This window comes from Lytechinus variegatus, chromosome 7 (genome assembly GCF_018143015.1).
Source record: "Lytechinus variegatus isolate NC3 chromosome 7, Lvar_3.0, whole genome shotgun sequence".
NCBI classification, from domain to species: Eukaryota; Metazoa; Echinodermata; class Echinoidea; order Temnopleuroida; family Toxopneustidae; genus Lytechinus; species Lytechinus variegatus.
In genome coordinates this window covers 26286065-26308265 of record NC_054746.1, presented here as the reverse complement: position 1 = coordinate 26308265, position 22201 = coordinate 26286065, and the positions used below count along the sequence as shown (strand labels likewise).

Sequence of the window (22201 nt, the reverse complement as noted above, 5' to 3'; positions counted from 1 at the left end):
TAGGCGCGCGCTGTACTGTGTAGATGACACAACACTGAATGATTGAATGATATCATCATTAAGACCGATCTTCAAATCATTATCGTCATTGACAGATAGTTTAACTTCAAAATTTCCTTAAATTCTGGTCGTGAGTCGTCAACATTAACAATACAAAATCGCTGCAGGAATGGCGGATCACGAAGCCAAAGCAAATCAGTGTATGATTGATGCTGAAAAGAAGCTGAAGTCATCACAGGGATTTTTTGGTTCCATGTTTGGGTGAGTTGAATCTCTGTCTCTGATTCATGAGTCTGATTTGATTTAGCAAAGTCAATCTTATTAACGTTACTGATAGTGGACACAGTTAGTTTTCAATTTTAGTGAGCCTAACGGGGCATAATTGTACTTGATGCCCCCAGGGGACATCCCCGGGGGGGCCACTTACATTGGCGAGTGGATACCATGCGCGACCAAAAAAACACGTAAAAAGGATGTCTTTTTCACGATAGGGCACGTTACGTACGTAACGTGATAAGTGTGGTGTTTGTCCCCACATCATTCCCAAGGCACACGACAAGTTAACAACGGAGACTGATTAACGAAGTACCATTTTAACTTCAACATTTATTAGCACACTTCACAAGGTGGCGCTATACCACATCTCCTCTCCTTCCTCTTGAATGAAAAAAAATACATATCCATGCATTCTGCATATAAGTGCATGTTTGTTTGTTTTTTTTTTTTTTGTACAAACAGTTTCAATCCTGACAAGTCCAGAACTTATGGACATCGCAAGGTTATTTACATACAACAATATCTTATAATGAAAAAAAAAATGACATTCCAGAAAAATACATCCTGGCATTAGAGCAAATAAACTGCAACTGAACTACATGTAAAGTCTGTTGGTTTAAATTTGAAAAGATGGATATTGTACGGAAACATTCTGTCTATTTGACTTCAGTATTAAGTTTCAGAATTGTTGACAGCTTATATCTTTGATAATTGCAAACATTTTAAATACAAACTATTAATAGTCACTAGTGAGTTTAGATATAAAAATCTTGATTTGAGATATTATTATTATTTTTTTTATACAGAGTTTGAGAATAGCAGTCATCTGTTACTCAAAGAAAAACAAGAATTGTAGAAAACTTATTCTTATCATTCATTAGTGTACAAGTACTTGTCATCCACTATTAATCAATAAGCTAGAATGTGCCATCAAAGCTTCATATTTACTGTACTTCCAATATAACATGAAACATATCAAAGGTTAACTAAACACATTAAAATGTCACAGATTTTGCCTGACACAAATGTATATATATATATATACACTTAAAGTTACAAATTTAACCGATCTGGTTTTGTGATTTGACGTTTTGAACGACGCAAGATTTGTTCTTTGTTTGGCTGGTGCTCTGTCTGACTGTTCTGTTGAGTTGGAGTGATTTTCTGAGGTGATTGAGATGTATGTTTCTGTGATGTACTTGGTGTGTTTGGCAAGTCTTTGTCTGTTGAGGTGTCTGTGATTGTGATATGATCTCTGTGCATATCTGTGTTTGGTACCGTTGGTTTGAATGGCTCCAACCTCAACCTGGAATCTACATGCTGTACCATCTTTCTGATCTGATCAACATGCCTTTTCCACAGAAAACTATCAACCGCAACCTGATAAGTCACTGGACCAAGGACTTTGGTCACCACACCTTCAGACCACCTATCAGCATTGATCCGAAAATCAAGAACCCTTACTTGTTCTCCAACCTCAAACATCCTCACTCTATCTTTCTTGGGAGCTCTCTTCTGTTGTAGCTTCAAGCCTAAATCTGGTCTCACTTGACTCAGGCGTGTCCTCAACTCTCTCCCCATAAGCATCTTGGCTGGTGTTTCTTGAGTAACCACATGAGGAGTGGTTCTGTATGACAACAAAAACCTATCCAACTTCAGACGCACATCACCTTCATCTGATCTTGCTTTCTTCATGGCCTTCTTGAAGGTTTGAACAAAACGTTCCACTTCCCCATTAGAAGCTGGGTGCTTCACGGCAGACTTGATGTGCTGGATTCCATTCTTCTTCAAGAAGATAGAAAACTCCTCTGCAACGAACTGGGGTCCGTTATCCGATACCACTTCCATGGGAAGACCATGTCGTGAAAATAGACTTCTCAGAACTCTAATGGTATTTGAAGCTGTTGTAGATTTCATGGGAATGACCTCTGGCCATTTACTGTGAGCATCGACAGCTAACAAGAACATCTGATCCAAAAATGGTCCAGCAAAGTCAACATGTACTCTGTGCCATGGCTGTGAGGGCCATGCCCAAGGATTCACCGGAGCTGCAGATGGTAAAGTCTGCATGGCTTGGCATGGTGCACAAGATTGTACCAATCGTTCAATATCCTGATCAAGACCTGGCCAATACACATGCATCCGAGCAAGACTCTTCATCTTCACCATTCCTTGATGACCTCGGTGGAGTTCTTCTAAGATGTATTGCTGCAGACATTCTGGGATAATAACCCTTGTTCCCCACAACAAACAACCTGATTCCACCGTCATCTCATCTTTCTTCCTTAGCCACGCATCGAAATCTGGTGATAGCTCGTCTCGACGTGGCCATCCATTCAGGACAAATATCCGAACTCTTGACAAGGTCTTATCCTTCTCCGAGGCCTGTCGTATCTTCTCGGCTGTAATCGGCAAGGACTTCAACTTTGCCTCATTCGTCTTAGTAGCCTCTTCAGTCCACTTGACGACAAACTCATCCTGCTGGCTCTCAATCTTTCCAGAACTGGGAAGACGTGACAGAAAATCAGCATTGGCATTCTGCTTAGAAGTACGATATTTAATTTCGTACACGTATCCTGAGAGCAAAATAGCCCAACGTTGCAACCGTGATGCTGCAAGCACAGGAATCCCTTTCTTTGGTCCCAAGAGAAAGGTCAATGGTTTGTGGTCGGTCAGAAGTGTAAACTTCCTACCACAAAGATACTGATGGAAAAATCTCACACCGTAGACAATGGCAAGTGCTTCCTTTTCTAGTTGAGAATAATTTGTCTCGGCCTTAGTCAACTTTCTGGATGCATAGGCAATGGGTGCCTCAGCTCCTTCCGTCACATGGGAGATAACAGCTCCTATCCCGTAGGGTGACGCATCCACTGCGAGAGTTACCTCTTTGCTTGGATCGAAGTAACACAATACTTGATTAGAGCTTAGGATCTTCTTAACCAAGTCAAAGGCTTCTTGGCATTTGTCTGTCCAGACAAACATCTGCTTACTCTTCTTCAGCTCATCTATAGGTTCCAAAATAGATGCCAAATTTGGAATGAACTTTCGATAATAATTGACAATCCCTATGAAGGACTGTACTTCAGAGACATCTCTAGGCGGGCATGCTGATGCAATGGCTTCAACACGGGACGGGGACGGGTGTAACCCCTCTGCATCTACAACGTGCCCTAGGTACTCCACCGACTTCTGAAGAAATACACACTTGGACTGCTTCAGCCTTAGTCCAAACTGGCTAAGCCTCTTTAAAACCCTTTCCAGGTTGGAGGCATGTTCCTGGTCATTCGACCCTGTGACTATGATATCATCCAGGTAGCAACCAACTCCTTGCAGACCATGTAGTATCTTATCCATGCATTCCTGGAATATGGCCGGGGCCGAACTCACTCCAAACGGTAACCTTGTATACCTAAATAATCCTAGATGTGTGTTAATTGTAACATATTGTCTTGATTTTTCCTCTAAGTCAACTTGTTGATAAGCATTCTTCAAATCAAGCTTTGTAAACTTCTTCCCACCTTGAAGGCTAGCAAAAAGCTCTTCGGGTCTAGGCATAGGGTATTCTTTCACTTCTAACTGTGGATTAATGGTAACTTTGTAATCACCACAAAGCCTAATTCTACCATCCGGCTTTTGGACCGGTACAACAGGAGCAGCCCAATCTGAAAACTCCACTGGTTCTAGTATCCCTTCTTTCACTAACCTATCAATTTCCTCAGCTACTTTGTCTTTGAGTGCAAAAGGAATAGGCCTGGGTTTAAAGAACTTTGGCTCTACATCATTTCTCACTTTCAATTTGGCTTGAACCCCTTTAACTCTCCCAACATTATTGTCAAAGACATCACTGTTAGCTACTATCTTCTCTATTCTGTCTTGTGGTGAACTACACTGTGACGCATGGTGGACAGAAAATATTTCTTTCCACTGCAGACGAATTGTCCACAACCAATCTCTACCCAGTAAAGTTGGACCATTATTCTTCACAACAATTAATGGTAATCTCTTTCTTTGACCATGATAGTTGACATCTACCACACATTTACCCAATACAGGTATTTTCTCTTCTGTAAATGTCTTGAGTTTTACTCCACACTTCTGTACCTGTACTTTCTGCTTGAAATGCTTTTCAAACACAGCTTGACTTATGATAGAAACACCACAGCCTGTATCAACTTCCATCGGTATTTTTGTACCTTCTATTTCAACATTGACCATGATAGGTTGAACACTTCTATTTACCTTATGGACTCTAATGTGATATACATCTTCGTCATCACTTGTGTTTGACTCTGAACTTCCAACACTACTTGTTTCTACCTGATCACCCTCTACATGGCTTACCCCTACTCTTGACTTTCTTCTACTCTTATACTTTGGTTTGTGAGACTTTTCTTTCTTTTGCTCTTTCTCTCTACCTGACTTTGACTTAAGACTACTACTCTTATCCTTACAGACTTGTTTCAAGTGTCCTTTACGATGACAAATTTCACAAGTGTAGTCTTTGTACCTGCACTGTTTCTTTACATGTCCTTTTCTTCCACAACAGTAGCAATCATTGGTAGACTTCCCATAGTTCACGTAGCTGGATCTACTTTTCGAATCACCTGGCTGTAACACTTCAGCGTTCTTACTAGCTGCCTCTATACTAAGAGCCAATTTGACAGCCTTGTCGATGGTCAAGTTATCTTCCGACAGTAGACGCTTCTGAATGTTCCGGTCTGCTAAACCACAAACGAATCTGTCTCTCAACGCCTCACTGCGAAACACTCTGAAATCACACGTCTCAGCCATCTTTTTCAGCTCAGCCAGATACACTGCAATCGTCTCATCATGTCCCTGGTTTCTTTTGTAGAATCTGTATCTCTCAAGCATAACAGGGGGTGTGGGGTTGTAGTGCTCTTTCAATACTGCATCAATCTCATCAAGTGAAAGTTCTGGAACTCTCCTTGGCGCTACAAGACTTTTGAGTAACCCATATTCCTTGGCACCCATGACCGATAGCAAGACAGCAACCTTCTTCCTTTCATTGTTAATGTCATTTGCTATGAAATATTGATCAATACGCTCCCTATAAACCTCATAAGGTTCCACATCTGGGTTAAAACTCTCTGCTTTACCCGCTGGAGCCGACGCCATTTTCACAGTCAATGTACGCTTCTTCTCACGAGCAGTAACACCGATAATTGTGCATGGGACTAACTAAGTTCCACGCCACACGAGCACTTTTACAGCAAGACGACACCCACATTCACAGTCATATTTCTCCGATTTACCTGCCTGGGAGCTTCTCACACTTTGGATCCTGATAGGGTACGAAAATCCCGATCCTCGTCGCCATTTGTGGTGTTTGTCCCCACATCATTCCCAAGGCACACGACAAGTTAACAACGGAGACTGATCAACGAAGTACCATTTTAACTTCAACATTTATTAGCACACTTCACAAGGTGGCGCTATACCACAATAAGGGTGTCAAAAACACAAAAATAATGAAAAAAGGGTATCTATTTCGCTAGGAAAATTACGTGTTTAGGGTCGAATATGCGGGGATGATAAAACAAAATAAAAATGTTTTATAAAGGATGTCCTTTTTGCCCCAAAACTTTGTGTTAGAGTCCGATTTGAGCGAGGTGTAGAAGGTGGGGTCGTACTAAACCAAATAAGGTAAAGCCGACGACCGAAGGACCCGTAACAATAAAACATTCCTGTACTTGTTTAGGGGTTCATTTCAGGGAATATTTGCCAAGAGTATCGTTTTGTTTCCAATACTTGTTAAGGGTCGGGTGTCACACGCCAATACTTGTTAAGGGGTGCATTTTCAGAAAATGGAAATTACGTGTTTAGGGTGCTTTTCGAGACCCCATGGTCGCGCATGGTATCCACTCGTGAATGGAAGTGGCCCCCCCGGGGGGACATCAACGTTTTTACCTCGTGGTACTCCTTGATTTCTCGATGATTCTTCGATTCCGAAATGTAAACATTTCTTTTTCTCGCTTAAAAAAAATAATAGAAAGTAGTTCCGGTTTGCACTAGCGCAAATGCGCAAACAGGTGCATCTAGATGAGCGCGCATCCTTGCCTCCTCATCTATCCTCTTATATTACTTGCACTTGATGCCCCCAAAATTGATGAAAGCGGTGATCCGGCAAGTAATCCTAGTCGTGATGTTGACAGAATTAACCTTGATAGCTAGAGAATAAACTCTCTATTATTACTTGTACTTGATGCCCCCAAATTTTCCAGTTATTTAGCAAGTTTATTCAGAAGTTCACATTCCACTAACCCCATTTTCCCCTCTTTTTCTATTTTCTAGCCGCACAAGCCTTCATTACATCGTCGAATCATATTAACCTTGTTGGCTAAATTAACCTTGATAGCTAGAAAATAAACTCTCTTATATTACTTGATGCCCCCAAAAATTTCAGCAAAATTAACCTTGCAGCCAAAATTAACCTTGTTGGCAAAATTAACCTTGATAGCTAATGTAACCTTGAGAGCTATAGCTCGTCTCTCTTATATTACTTGTACTTGATGCCCCCAAATTTTCCAGTTATTCAGCACGTTTATTCAGAAGTTTACATTCCACTAACCCCATTTTCCCCTCTTTTTCTATTTTCTAGCCGCGCAAGCCATCATAACATCGTCGAAACAAATTAACCTTGTTGGCTAAATTAACCTTGATAGCTAGAGAATAAACTCTCTTATATTACTTGTACTTGATGCCCCCATAAATTTCAACAAAATTAACCTTGCAGCCAAAATAAACCTTGTTGGCAAAATTAACCTTGATAGCTAATGTAACCTTGAGAGCTATAGCTCGTCTCTCTTATATTACTTGTACTTGATGCCCCCCAAAACAACAAAATTAACCTTGTAACCAAAATTAACCTTGTTGGCAAAATTAACCTTGATAGCTAATGTAACCTTGAGAGCTATAGCTCGTCTCTCTTATATTACTTGCACTTGATGCCCCCAAATTTTCCAGTTATTCAGCACGTTTATTCAGAAGTTTACATTCCACTAACCCCATTTTCCCCTCTTTTTCTATTTTCTAGCCGCGCAAGCCTTCATAACAACGTCGAAACGAATTAACCTTGTTGGCTAAATTAACCTTGATAGCTAGAGAATAAACTCTCTTATATTACTTGTACTTGATGCCCCCAAAAGTTTCAAGAAAATTAACCTTGTAACCAAATTTAACCTTGTTGGCAAAATTAACCTTGAAAGCTAATGTAACCTTGAGAGCTGTAGCTCGTCTCTCTTATATTACTTGCACTTGATGCCCCCAATTACTTTATTTGTTGCGCGATCAACCGAATCACGCGCGGATGGATATCAACTCGCCGATGGTAAACAAGGTCGGGTCGAGGATCCACGCGAATCAAGGTAAAACGTTGATGTCCCCTGGGGGCATCAAGTACAATTATGCCCCTAACGGGTGCATATGGAACTCTTCGCTTAATATTTTTTGGCCCTACATTACATGTAATCAGGGCTTCAAGTTCTGGCTATTTTTAGTCAACTGTCATTCAAGTACGTGTGAGACCTTAATTTTGAAAGACTGGGCGAACATCCGGGGGGGGGGGGGGGGGGGGCACTCGACCAAAAAGTGGTAGGGGTGTGCCGTGGGCGAAAAAAACGGGGGCCCCGGAGCGGGCTTATTTTAAAAAGGAGGGTCCTCGGAACGGGCTTTGGAACTACAATTTTGTGACAACGGGGGTCCTTGAACAGATCGCACCCCTATGGAACAGGCAAGCGTGCATGATGCAGCTAGCGCGGCCTCCGCCGGGTGCGCTCGCACAGAGACGATGGTCCGACAGCGCTCGGCGGCCGCTTTTCACCAAAATCGCAGCAGATCAATGCGACCGGAACGGCATTTAGGGTCAATGAACTTGACCATGTTTGGGGAATCAACATCAAAATCTTAACCTAAGGTTAAGTTTTTGAAATGTTATCATAACTTAGAAAATATATGGACCTAGTTAATGAAACTTAAACATAAGGTCAATCAAGTATCACTAAACATCCTGCATGAGTTTCAAGTCACATGACCAAGGTCAAAGTTCATTTAGGGTCAATGAACTTTGGCCGAATTGGGGGTATCTGTTGAATAACCATCATAACTTTGAAAGTTTGTGGATCTGATTCACGAAACTTAGACACAATAGTAATCAAGTATCACTGAACATCCTGTGCAAGTTTCAGGTCACATGATTAAGGTCAAAAGTCATTTAGGGTCAATTAACTTTGGCCATGTTGGGGATATTTGTTGAATTATATCTCTGTAAGTGTATTGGTCTAGTTCATAAAACATGGACATAAAGTGTAACCAAACCAAGTATCACTAAACATCTTGTGTGAGTTATAGTAGTATTCAAAGTCAGCACTGCTTCTATATTGAATCGTGTGATGAAGGTGAGACCGCCTGAGGCATTCCACTTGTTGTTTAATCCAAAGACAAAAAAGAAGGCTTCATTTTTGTTACGTGTCCGAACACTCAACCCCCCTTCCTACGTACAGTACGATGCAGGGCTCTCCTCGGCATAAACGCATCGGGTACTTGACCTTGATTTTGCCGTGACCGGCAGGTGCAATACCCAATGTGAACACCCTACTCTTTGATGAATAGTGTATTGGTTTTAACATGCATCTTGTACCTCTCCTATACACGGGACCAACATTTGCGTCCTTTCCGATGGACGGAGTGTTTTCCAACTGTATTCACAACTGCACTGAATACAGTGGTGAGGCACGCTAACACAGAACGCTATAGCATCAGACTTTTTTGAGGGGGTTAGACGCGTTTCGGCATGAGTGGGACTCAAACCCGTCACGTTGAGATCTATGATATTATCCGAAACATACACCTTAACTGACTGAGCTACACTGGCTCGACTCGTCAACTGTGCTACACTGCCTAGATCTAATTGATCTAGACCTATGTAAAAATTTTGCCAAAATCGTTAATCTTTTTTTATGATATCAGCTTCCGATCGAACCCCTATTCGCATGTGAAATATGGTGAAAATGGTATCGTATTACTGAAATGAGTGTTTTCTATGGGAAAATTTGAGAAAACAAAATCACTGATCAGCTATTTTTACAATATTTTATTAGTTTATGAATATAAAGTCTTTGAAAATGTGTTTTGACTTTTTTTCTGTCAATTCAAGTTCCCTTTGGAATGATTTTGCAAAGTTTTGAGCATGTGAAATAATTTTGTGATGCGTATAAGGCACGCGCCCGGTATACAAGGCCGGTCAGTAATACATTCTCCCCTTCTCTCAGTTCCCTTTCTATGTTCTTGCCTCCTTGTTCTTATGTGCACATCAATCCATGTCTCATTAAACAAACATATTTGAGGGAATTGAGAGTTGCTGTGCTCATTTTTTTTTGTACAGGAAACGAAACACTAGTTAACTTGAGCTCATTTTTTTACCTTGAAATAAATAAGTGTTTTACAAGCAACAGTACATGTAGGTGTAAAACTGGCATTACTCTAGGGGTACAGGTGAAGGTGAAACTTTGTGCTGTGAAAGGTGAACAAAACAACTTAAAACAGGTACAATATATCCTTCCAAGAACTGGAGTACCTGCTTAGACTTTCTTAGACATTCACTTGGATTAAATCAAGAGACAAAATGATAAAATCAATTTATATAGAATTCTAGATTAGTCTTGTTAAATGCTTAATTAGTCCTAGAGATCTAGATCTACTTCAGACTTGTGGCCTCAACATGCAGAATTTCTTATCAAAATCCTTGAATCGTATTGGATGTGCATGTGCAGACACGGAGAACAATTGTATTTTCAATCTTTAAATAACTGCATTTAATATTAAGTAATTACATGTAGTAGATGCACTGTGCATGGTCAATATTTGAGAGTCTCTTGTATGGGAGATGATCTCTGGTATATATGGGAGACTAGCTTTCCTAAATCTGGATAAAAGAAACAACACCAATAAAAACAGTTAATATTCTTTACCCCCCCCCCAAAAAAAAAAAAAAACAGTCATGCTCGGGTTAAAAGCCCATTTGTTTATATGTGGATGCCTATGTGGATGATAACAAGGAAATGTTAGGAAAGCAAAAGTAGACAGTGAATTCTAAAGTGAAGAGAAATAATCTTTATGAGGAATTCTAAAAAATCATCTGCAAAAATCTCTGATACTGGAGATAATCTCCTGAATAAGAAAGAATTTCCAATATTGGCTGTGCACCTTCATTTGTAACATAATGAAAACAAAGTACATTAGGCTGGTTCATGTGATGTCTCATGTGAACAACTTTTCTATTACTTTTCTAAATATTTCACTTAAACTGCTTCTTTATCATACATGTATCTGTCGGTAGGTCATGTATTCTTTCTCTAAGACTATAGGAGGGCATGTAATACAGATTTTTAAAGAATATATTATGGATAAAAAGTTTGTATACTATAAGAAAGAGCAAAAAAAAAAACATTTTAGGGGTATTTTATACCATCACAGGGAACGTTATTCACATGCTGACATCACATATCTTTGTCGCATTGCCAAAGGGAGGATCTCCATAGCATTTGTGATCGTAATATTCAAATGCTCATAACTTTCTCATTATATGTCTGATTTTTCTCGAACTTTTGCTGATCTTATTCTTTGATTTTTATCTTTCCACACAAGTCCACTTGTTTCAAAGCTTTTATTCCCCTTTAACTATTCTGACCATGTACATGTACCCACTGGCAGGACATGCAGAGTTTAGATGGTCTAACCTGAATTTGGTAGGGGTAGAACGACTTATTCACCAATGTTTTTACTTTAGCTTATTTGTACATTGCATTCTAAAATCAATGGGATGGAAATTACAAACTAATGTTCAATTTTTATTGAACATCTTGTGCGCATTTTAGGTCACATGACCAAGGTCAAAGGTCAATGAACTTTGGCCATAATGGGGGTATCTGTTGAATTACCATCATAACTTTGCAAGTTTATTGATCTGACTTTTGAAACTTGGACATAAGAGTAATCAAGTATCACTGAATATCCTGTGCAAGTTTCAGGTCACATGTTCAAGGTCAAAGGTCATGTGAGGTCAATGAATTTTGGCCACATTGGGGGTATTTGTTGAATTACCATCCTATCTCTGTAAGTGTATTGGTCTAGTTCATAAAATGTGGAAATTAGAGTAACCAAGTATCACTGGTTATTCACTGGTTATTCACTGAACATCTTGTGCAAGTTGTAGTAGTTTTCAAAGTCAGCACTGCTGCTATGTTGAATCGCGTGATGCAGGTGAGACGGCTAGAGGCATTCCACTTCCACTTGTTTAATACTTCTGTCTTCTAATAACCTAACCAGAATATCTATCCAAAGTGTATTTGATATTTTCTCACTCTGCTTTCCTTCATTTTTACTTGTCTGATAGAGCAAGGTTATTAGGCCTTCTTCAAGTTGCTTGAACTATGAGTTTTGAATTTCACTTGCCTTATCAACAGACCACATCCTCTTCTGTCACACTTGGGCTTTTCTTAGAACTTCCTCACCGTAAACATTGTCAGTCCAAGAGATCTTCTTAATTCTTTATTTTACTTTCTACAGGAAATGTTTTCTAATTTCAGAGGTCAAAGTCCATATTTCACTATCATATATTGCACACCTTACTACATGTACACCATTTTAGAATCTTGAGAAAATTGAAATACAACCAAAGCTGTACATGGCAATAACCTAAGGTAAATATGGAAGTAACATTGGAGTAATGGAAAAATGTATGAGCCTCTGATTAGCCTTAGATACGTAATGTCTCTATCGATCTGTACATGTATGTACAAGTAATCCTTAAAGAACCCTTAAAGTTTGGAGTACATGATGACATGTACCCCCTGACAACACTAACGATCACCTCTTCTTTGTTGAAAAAAAACCAAAAATAACTACCTGTACAAGTTTATACCTCATGAACAATTGAAATTATTTCTCCTTTATAGTGTGTCTGCCTTCTTTTTTCTTTTATTTTTTGATGATTTTAATACATTTGTGCATAAACGTACATGTGCCTACACTGCACATGCTGTACATGCATTAAGTCTGGGCTTTATTTACCATGGTTTATTTTTATTTTATTTTTAAAAAAATCATTTCAGAGGAGTACAGAAGCAAGAGGATGCATGCGAACTGTATCAGAGGGCCGCTAACATGTTCAAGATGGCAAAGAAATGGCAAGGTCAGTTCTTGTATACATGTAGTTCTCATGAAGATATTTTTTTTCATGAATGCATAATACTATGTAAACTGATGATTGATGATGATGGGGGTATTGCTGCTGATGGTTATCATGTGAATTTATTCAAAATTAACCATATTAAGATTAAAATTAGGTTATATTGTTTTGGGGGGTTTTTTGGGGGGGCAAATGGTCTGTGACTGTTTTTCAGTCATAAACAACTTGAAATTACCTGATTTTAATCAGTAAAAGTATTATAAATAATGTACTTAGGGTTAGAAACAGCACGTTTTTGAGCAATTTGGGTCTGTCAAAAGTTGCGTGAGACTTGAAAGAACAAGTCACTCCCCCACCCCCCCCCCCCCCCCCCCCCCCGTCTTTTTAAGGATTAAATTGCCTTGAAAATTAAAGATATTTGAAAAATCAGATTCTTTTCAGTTGCTCTGTTAATATAAATTTCATATTACATGTACCACAAGTTTATGTCTTTCCCATTCAAAATGATGTATTTCATTGTTTTTATTCCAGAGGCCGGCAATGCATTCTGTCGAGCAGCTTCCATCTCTATGACGCTGGAAAGTAAACATGAAGCAGCTACAAACTATGTAGACGCAGGCAACTGCTACAAGAAAGTGGATCATGAAAGTAAGAAATACATGTGATAATGAACATCATATTGATAGTATGTGGCTACAGTATTTTACCAATGATAATGGTGTTCATCAGGGTATTACCCAATGGTAGGGATAGTACTGATGATTAGAGGAAGTAGATGAAGGAAGGGGAGGAGGGAAAGAAAAGAAGATGAAGTAGAAGTAGAAATGAAGGAAGGAAGGAGACAGAACAGAAGAAGAGGAAGAAGGCGAAAGAGGAGAAAAAGAAGAACGATAATGGAATACCGGTATTCATTTTCATTTAGAAAAAAACAAATTATTGAAGGTCTTTCATGATTTTCTATTTCTTGTTCTATGTTTTCAGAGGCTATATCTTGTCTGCAAGAGGCAATAGAAATTTACACCGATAAAGGCAAGTTTACAATGGCTGCCAAGCATTATATCAGCATAGCAGAGATCTACGAGAATGAACTGATTGAACTGGATAAAGCTATAGAGAATTATGAGAAAGCTGCTGACCTCTACAGAGGCGAAGACTCCACCAGGTTAGAAAAATCACCAATCATATTGACAAGTTAGATTTATTTTAGGTTTTAGTGAATAATTTATTTTTTTCTTGTCTTGTTTTATCTGCATTTTGCTATCATTCAGGATTAAATGAGTTTTAAAGGTGTCAAAAACAAGAAACTTACATCACTTTAGGATTAAGCTTAAACAAATTTCCTCCCAATTTTATTTTTGTAATTTTTTATGTCACTGTTTTGCAGATCTTTTTTCCTGCTCCTGCTAGACGTTTTTATTATCAAAACTAACAAAGATTCTTTTGTATTTTCCCCCTTTTTTTGTTTTAAAAGCTCTGCAAATAAATGCCTGTTGAAGGTAGCCATGTATTCAGCACAGCAAATGAATTATGCTAAGGCATGCCAGATATACGAGGATGTAGCCTCATCAGCAGTGGAGAACTCCCTTCTCAAATACAGTGCAAAAGACCATTACTTTAAGGTAAGTACTTAAAATCATTTGTCCACATATACGTATCTCCTACTTAGGCCTTCTTGAGAGAAGAACATGGAAGAAAAGCAGTAATTTAGCTCTCATAGCTATTTTCATCCCTCCACCTCCTATACGTTGTTGCTGGAGGCAATATGATTTTAGGTTTTCGCAATAACTAAAGAACCATTTGACAGATTTGAACTTGGTCCAAGTATACATAAGAGTTTAATATGATATTTGGGGGTATCAGTGTGTAAAAGATCACAGATTTCATTATATATTGAAATATCTTGTACTTGTTATAACTGCATAATGGTCATTAGTAGAATTTTGCTTTAAATGGACGTGCATTAGGAGCTTTAGATTTTCTGCCATGATGCAGATTTCTTTTAATTTGGGGAAATCAGCTTTACTTACTGCTCTTGAATAAAAACAGCACAACATTGAGGAAAAGAAATTTTGCATCATGGGCTAAGTTTATTTGTGAAATCTAAAGGTCTCTATTGTCTTCTAGAAGATATGAAGCTGAATATAATTTTGACCAAGAGTAGAAACGTTCTACCACTGATTAACAACACCTCATGATTATTTAGATACTCTGTGTAATATCACATTCATTATTTCTTCTGTTCCAGGCCGCACTATGTCACCTGTGCATAGATCTTCAGAATGCACAGATTGCATTACAGAAGTATCCAGAAACCTTCTCTGCATTTGCAGATAGCAGGGAATATAAACTTTTACAGGTAAGTTATATTGAATTTTTATACTTTGTGTTCTTGCCTACTGTCAATGTTGTAGGAAAGAAACTTCATTGCAACAATATCTACTTACATATATATTTGTAAAATTTGTTGGTTTTGTTTTACCATTTTGCTTACTTTAAGTTTACACTGATAATTAAAATCAATTTTTGTATTGCCTACATAGCATAGCAAAACTATAGGCACAACTTTTGTGAATCAGCCCCCCCCATTCTTATTATGGTTATTATTGCTGAAGATTGAATTCATTACTATATTCCCAGTTGTACAAAATATATTAGCGTTAATGAACTCACGATGGAAGTATAAAATTTTGTTTTCAGAGACAGTAGTAGAATGCCTCACTAAATAATCAAATTCTTTATCTTTCTTTCAATCGTAAATTGATATACTGCATCTTTATCTACATGGGACTACAGAATATTAATTTGTGAATAGGTGGATAATGATCACATATTCTTTCCTGCATAAATCAAGCATTTACATTTGATACACAAGTGTTGGATTGGCGTGTTTGGCAAACTTAGTATAGAAAATTTCTGGTAATTGGGAACTCCATCTAACCATACAGAGATTGCGTATATGAATTAACTGGCTTATTGGAGTAACTGAAATTGTTTTGGAAGTATCTTATTTAAGTTAATATCTTTGGATTGTTAAGCAAATTTGAATACATGTAACATGATATGGTGATTTTGCACTACATTTTTACCTTTGTCATTCCATAGAAATTAGTTGCTGCTATAGAAGACCAGAATGAAGATGCATACACTGAAGCCGTAAGTAGTCACTGAATCTTTTCTTCTGTTTCCCTCTTCTATTTCAAAAGTTTGATAGATTAATATAATCTAGAATACTTTGATGAATTAGTGTAAATTTAAAAATATATAAGTTTTCATTACTTAAAAGCACAATAGATAAATGCTTTCTTTCACATTTATGATATGCCTGTTTTACCAATCCAAGACTGATTGTGAGGTCAGTTCTTACATTTAAAGTGGAAATAAAATTTGCTTATATTTTAAATTATAAGTTTCATCATCTTTAATCAATCAATCAATCAAGTATTGATTTATTCAACTGGATTGTTTTGTGTTGGGTTTTTTCCAACAAATATTTAAATCATTGAATCCTTGTAAGAGGATCTGTTCATGATTTGTCTAAAATATTGATATGATTTAAAACAAGAAAAATTCAATATATATAGTATTGTGTTTCAGTTTGTAGTATTTTAGTTGACATTTCATTTACCCAACAATGACCCATGTCTGTACGTTTCTTATTTTCACAATTTACCTGGCAGGTTAAGGAGTTTGATTCAATCACTCGCTTGGATCAGTGGTTGACAACCATTTTATTGAGAATTAAGAAGAGCATCAGTAGCGATCCAGATCTTCGGTGAGCTCACCTCACAAATCCATCATCTGAGGCAAATAACACTTCATATATCCTTGCATGTACAATTGAGTTTGTTTGCTGCAGTCAGTCTCATTCTGTTCTCTTTTATGTGTATGTATGTGCATATTAAATATCTATATATATATATATCAATGACAAATTATGCCAGGAGGGGTGTTAACAAAGAATGAAGTGTGACTTTAAATTTCACTTAATTTCTCAGCTGCTTGTGATATTACTGTGTTGGTCTGATTGTGCTCACAGGATGCATGCTACTGAGTATTCATCAATGAAATGTGCATGATTGGCATTAAACATGATTTAAAGTCACACTTTCCCCTTTGGGAAACGTCTCCTATGTTTATGAACATCAACAATCACTTGCTTAATTTCCTTTACTGGTAGTTGTAAGGATTTATAAGGGGGGGGGGCTTTGGTTTATTTTGTTTCTTTCAGTCTGTTCCAGACCCCCCCCCCCCCCCTATATTCCTGAGCTACCCCCTTTGATTTTTATCTCGGCCGAAAAGACATTGTCCACTGGCAAAATAGTAATAAGATCAATGCAATGGATGCAAAGAGAAAAAATGGAAAACATTTTCAATAATGCACAGTGACTTGTGAGGTCCTTTGAAATAGGTTACGTGAGTGGTGTTTATTATATTACTTTACCAAAAACCTGTGCTGTAGATGTATGGTTTGGCCATTGAGGAAATTTGTGGAAATTATGTAGAGGAATTATGTAAAGGAAGTGTGCACCAGTATTAAGCAGTGAGACCTGATTTTGAGTGATGCTGATGTCACTGTTGTGATCAAACAATTTTGGTTACTTTGTGTATTGGGTTAATGCATATTTTATATATTTACTATTGTCATTGTCAATCATGATGATATGATGAATTCCATAAACGCTACCAGAAAAAATGAATGATGTGATTTTCATGGGCCTAACACTTCCCTTTTAGCTTTAGTTACTAGTATAGATATAAAAGTATTTGTTCATCTCCATTAGATCACTTATCTAATTCTGTTATGATTTATGTTGGCCAAAAATGTTCTGCCATATTCACATATATTCTTTGAAGAAGTTTTGTGATAAAGACATTTTCACGTTATCTAATCATGCTTGTTGGAAACCACTGGACTACTGCATTTCAGTAAATCCAGTGATTTCTTTTAATTGGGTAAGATAAGTATTAAGTTTTTAATGTCTTGCCAATCCCTTTTTCTAGTTACATAGTTGATAACATGAATTCTTGTAATGACTTTAATATGGTATCGTAAAAATAGATTAGTGAAATATAAATTTATATCGTTGTTTTATGTGTTATGATGTCCCATCTTATGGAAGGACAGAGTTTATAATCGTGGTATTTTATATTACATGTAAATTGACGTCTTCATTTATAATCAATTCTATAAAAATAGCTTAGCATGTAATGGAACATAGGCTTCATTCTTGTTGATGAACCCCATGCAATGAAATTTTAATTTCGACTTGCTTTCTTAACTCCGGTTCATGTTGCTTATTATTCCAGTATTATCAACCTAGTTTGGGCTTCTTTTTTTATGTTGCATTTTGAAAAAGAACTTTGTAATAGATATTATAGATAACTGGTATTTTTCAATACAATTAATACAGTATTGCTAAAAGTTCAAATGTTGTTCTAGCAGCTACAATTGAAAGTATGGCAAATTGGAAACAGTAATATGCTCTGTGTTTCCTTGAGCATTTAGGTTTTCTTTTTTTATTTTCCTTGCTATCAGTAGTATGGTCATGCAGAAGAACCCATCTAAAAGGGCCATGCAGCATGTTCATTTCTCCATGCCGCTCTTTTCTCTCCCCCCCCTAACAACTGGTGCCAATTTGATTCGGTTATTCTAGTTCTTTTTGTCTTGTTTCAATCAAAAGCTGACTGGACATTCTTTTTTCCTTTACTTTTACTTTATCTCATATACAAAGGTAGCATTAAATATCATATAGAGTGACAAAATATAAATTGTATTCATTAATTTGACTGATTAATGCTTTTCAGGGTTATTTCTTGTAAACGTTGCCTCAGTCATAATATGTTATGAATTAATCTGCATGTATCGATTTACTTTGGATGTAGATGTAATATGTGCTTTGGTATTTATTTTTTCCTGATTGTAGTGATCGCCAAACTGTTTATGAATAGTTATTGGAATATTTCATATTTTGTACAGCTCTGTATATATGTGGGAGATTACTTAAGATTCCTCATCAATAGATTTTGCAACTGTATATCCAGTATATCCTTATGAATAGTGAAACTTTAATAGGGAACTCTGTGACCACACAAAGTACATTTCTTGTCACTTATAAACTCCTTAAGTGTGAAAAGATTGAAGTGCATGATTCTGATTTAAATAGTATAATAGTCAAATGAATCAAACTTTCATACTTCGAATTCCTTTAGTAACACAATTTTTCTTATCGTTACATCTCTCATCATAAATATCATTGAATATCTACCATGTCCATTGTATGACAAATGCAGCAACAAAAAAGTAGTATTGATCTGTACTGACAAATGAGGTAAATCCCAAGAGATTACTAAATTTCAACAGGATTTTTCTTGTACAAGTTAGTTTGTCATTGGTACATCACGCCACGGGTCTGTGGCATAAAAGAAACCTAGCAAGCAATTATTTTGCCAGAGTTTTTCAATATGTTAGAAGTGTCATTAGCATGATTTTGTTTGCCATGAGTTTTTGTTTATTTTCCGAAGTTTCTTCTGGCAGAAGGGTTTCTGCAACAGGCCCCATGTGGATCTTTATTGCAAAATTGATTTGCATTGTTGGAGGGTATTAAGATCGTAAAAGGCTCATTTAGAGATGGTGCCACAAAGCTCAGTTTTGTTTACAAAATCAATGGGATATGAGGCATCAGTGGACCAATTTAATTCTTTTAGATTAGCTCAGAGATTAAAAATGTTGGCGCAAATATATTTTCATAGTCAGACTTGCACAGGCAAACCAATGATATAATAATGAAATCATTGTTTATGTTTTTTCATTGCATGAATCATAACATGAAATCATTGTGGTGTCAAAGAGTTTGCCTGTGCATTATTTTGGGAACTGAAGTATATGGCTAATTTATTAGCATAAAATGTTACTGAGTATTGTCACAACATAAGAAATCTTTACAAATATTAGCCTCGGAAAATTATGGGGTAGACTACAAAAAGGAGGGTGTATACACTTCGTGCTCTGTTAGCCCATTTATTCTGATGTGTTTTTTTTCATCGTTGCTGATATGGATCTGTTATAATACCCACTTTTAACCTCAGAAATTGGGCAACAAGAAAATCAAGAATGAAGTATACACGAATGCAATCCTCCTTTGTGTCAAATTGTGTGCCCGATATAAATTCTTAGCATTTTTTATATTTAATGGACATTTATAACAACATGCAAATATCTCCCTGAGTAAGAACATTATATGTATAAGGACATAGTTATCTATTCATTCCAGGTGTTATTTAGGTACATGTACTTTATTGTGCAAGTGTTGAGCATGTATCATGGTATATCATTATGTTGCCTGTTGATTTTATAAGAACATGTACAATTATAACTGTATATACGAACTAAGAGAAGACATGAATGTGGACCTCTCTTGCTGGATCAAACCAGTCAGTGACATTTGCAGTGATTGTTGTCATTGTCAATCATATGGCTTGATCTCAGTAGCTTATAACACAAACTTGTAAGGCAACTTGTCAAAAATTTACTGTCACATCCTTAAGCAGGAATTCTGCTATGAGGTTCTTCTGCATCTCTTCATTGCAGCTTTCCTACAGTCTGTGATTGATAATTGAAAAGCTGCTTGATTCCTGCGGGAAAGATGGATTCTGACGAAGTGCCTAAAAGCGTCCTCACACCTTACAATTGGTCTGCGACCCGATTTCAGAATAAAATGTAGAAGAATTTGATGCTGATATTGAGACATACAATATCTGACTGTGTAATGTTCTAAATCATCGTACGAATACCCATGTTCAAATCTGTGACTATGCTCTGATCCTTCTTAGAATAAAAGCAATTGAACATCTAGTCGTAATGACGTCATAGCAGTCAGACGATCGGCTACGATTTGAAAGTAATTTGGCCTTTACTCCAAAATAAAAGCTTGCAATCTTTCAAAATGGTTATATTAGTATTCTTTCAATTGATTTTAACCTCAAAATGATATGTTCCATTCACATTTTCAGAAAATGAGCAAAATGCGATTTGTTCCAAAATCGGATCGCGAACAGTCGTAAGGTGTGCAGTGGCCTTAACTTGAAATGGTTAAGTTTAGTGAGACAGGTCCCTGATATATGAGAAACTGCAGAATTTGATTGATTTTTTTGTTTTAATTCTTCATTCATATAAAGATGTCTTCTATGAATCAGTGTATGGGTAAAACTGTGCAATTGGAAGAAAATATCAATGTACATTAATCTCTCATCACTGTGCTACTTAGGCATTTATCAACAAAGACAATTGAAAGTAAGCTTGGGAATGGAACCTATGATGTTATGATTTACATATTGTAATCACATCAATAAATTCATGAACGAATGCAGTCAATTCATTTGCTTTCTTAATCTGTTTATTTATTCATATATCATACAATACTGTGTAATCTATATAAAGAAGCAGATGTAAAATAATCTTAAAAATACATAATTTCAGCTTTAATAATGATACAGTACCAGACACAAACCTTATCTGACATTTGCACATAAGTAGCACCAAATTCTTGGTGCTACTGCTTCGCCATGCTTTTGATTTCATTTTAACATTCAATTTAACATTCATATAGTAAGAGCGGTGATATATGAACCACAAGTCTCACCTGATTTCGTGATCAACAAAATATGCAATATGATCTTTTGAGTCCAAGATGACCTATGACCTTCTCATCCTCGAGACCACTTGTGTGGTATTACTGAATGATTATTTGTACCAAGTACACACAATTGATGCAGATATAAAGAAATGAGGGCAAGTTGAACAAAAACTTGGAAAAGGATGGACATGACCTCATATTATTTGACCTTTTGACCCCCTAGATGATCTTTGACCCCATCATTCTCATGGGTTCACATGTGGTATTACTTAAGAATCTCTCTCTGTACCAAGTATGGACATAATTGATGCACAAATAAAGAAATGAGAGCAAGTTGAAGTAAATCTTTTTGGAACAGACTAACAGACCAACATGAAAAGTGATTACTAGGTCTCTTCTGAACTTAATTCAGGTGAGAAAAAAGATAACGTGACTGTATTTTCATCTAATTCAACAAAATACCATTGGTCATTATTTTCACCTGAAAAAGAATGTGGTTGAAAGTAAATTGACCTTCAGAGGCCTGGAAAAAATGTGTCTTCTACACATGTCAAAATTACATCGTAAATATTTTAACCAGCTATTCAGCAGAATGGCAAACAATAAAGCTGTTCCTAAAGTTATGCACAACTTTACGAACAACTGGAACATGTTCTTATACATACCGGGTAAGTCAGCTACATAGGGATATATCATATAGCACAAGAAAGGATCACCAGTCGTGCATAAAGTCATTCGTAACTTACGAACAGCTTTATGAAACGGGCCCCTGGTAAGGAGACGCGCAAAGCACACAAAACCTCTTCTTAATCATCTTGTGAGGCAATTCATTGATTTGATGATGGTAACACAACAGTTAATACAACCAACTCTATATCTTTTTATACAAGACAAGGAGCTCAATTTCATCCAAATATACAAGATTTAAAGAGGACTATATCAAATGGACCAAATAGCTTCTTTGAGATTTGTGTTCCATCGTAGAACCAGAGGTCATAGCATGAAATTTAAGAAAAACTGGTGCAAATTGCAGATGGAAAAATGCCTTTTCAATCATATAGAAATGGAATGCTTTACCAGAGAAAGT

General features: G+C 36.9%; 1 protein-coding gene across 1 annotated transcript; it reads left to right on the top strand.

Annotated features, from left to right (window-relative positions):
• Positions 1-33: 33 nt before the first annotated feature.
• LOC121418865 (alpha-soluble NSF attachment protein-like) lies at positions 34-21289 on the top strand. The gene is made up of 8 exons (XM_041613049.1): positions 34-261; positions 12405-12484; positions 13013-13129; positions 13463-13643; positions 13953-14100; positions 14727-14837; positions 15584-15634; positions 16159-21289. Exons 1-8 carry the CDS (start codon positions 170-172, stop codon positions 16255-16257), a joined length of 879 nt encoding a protein of 292 aa, XP_041468983.1. The 5' UTR covers positions 34-169; the 3' UTR covers positions 16258-21289.
• The last annotated feature ends 912 nt before the right edge of the window (positions 21290-22201 follow it).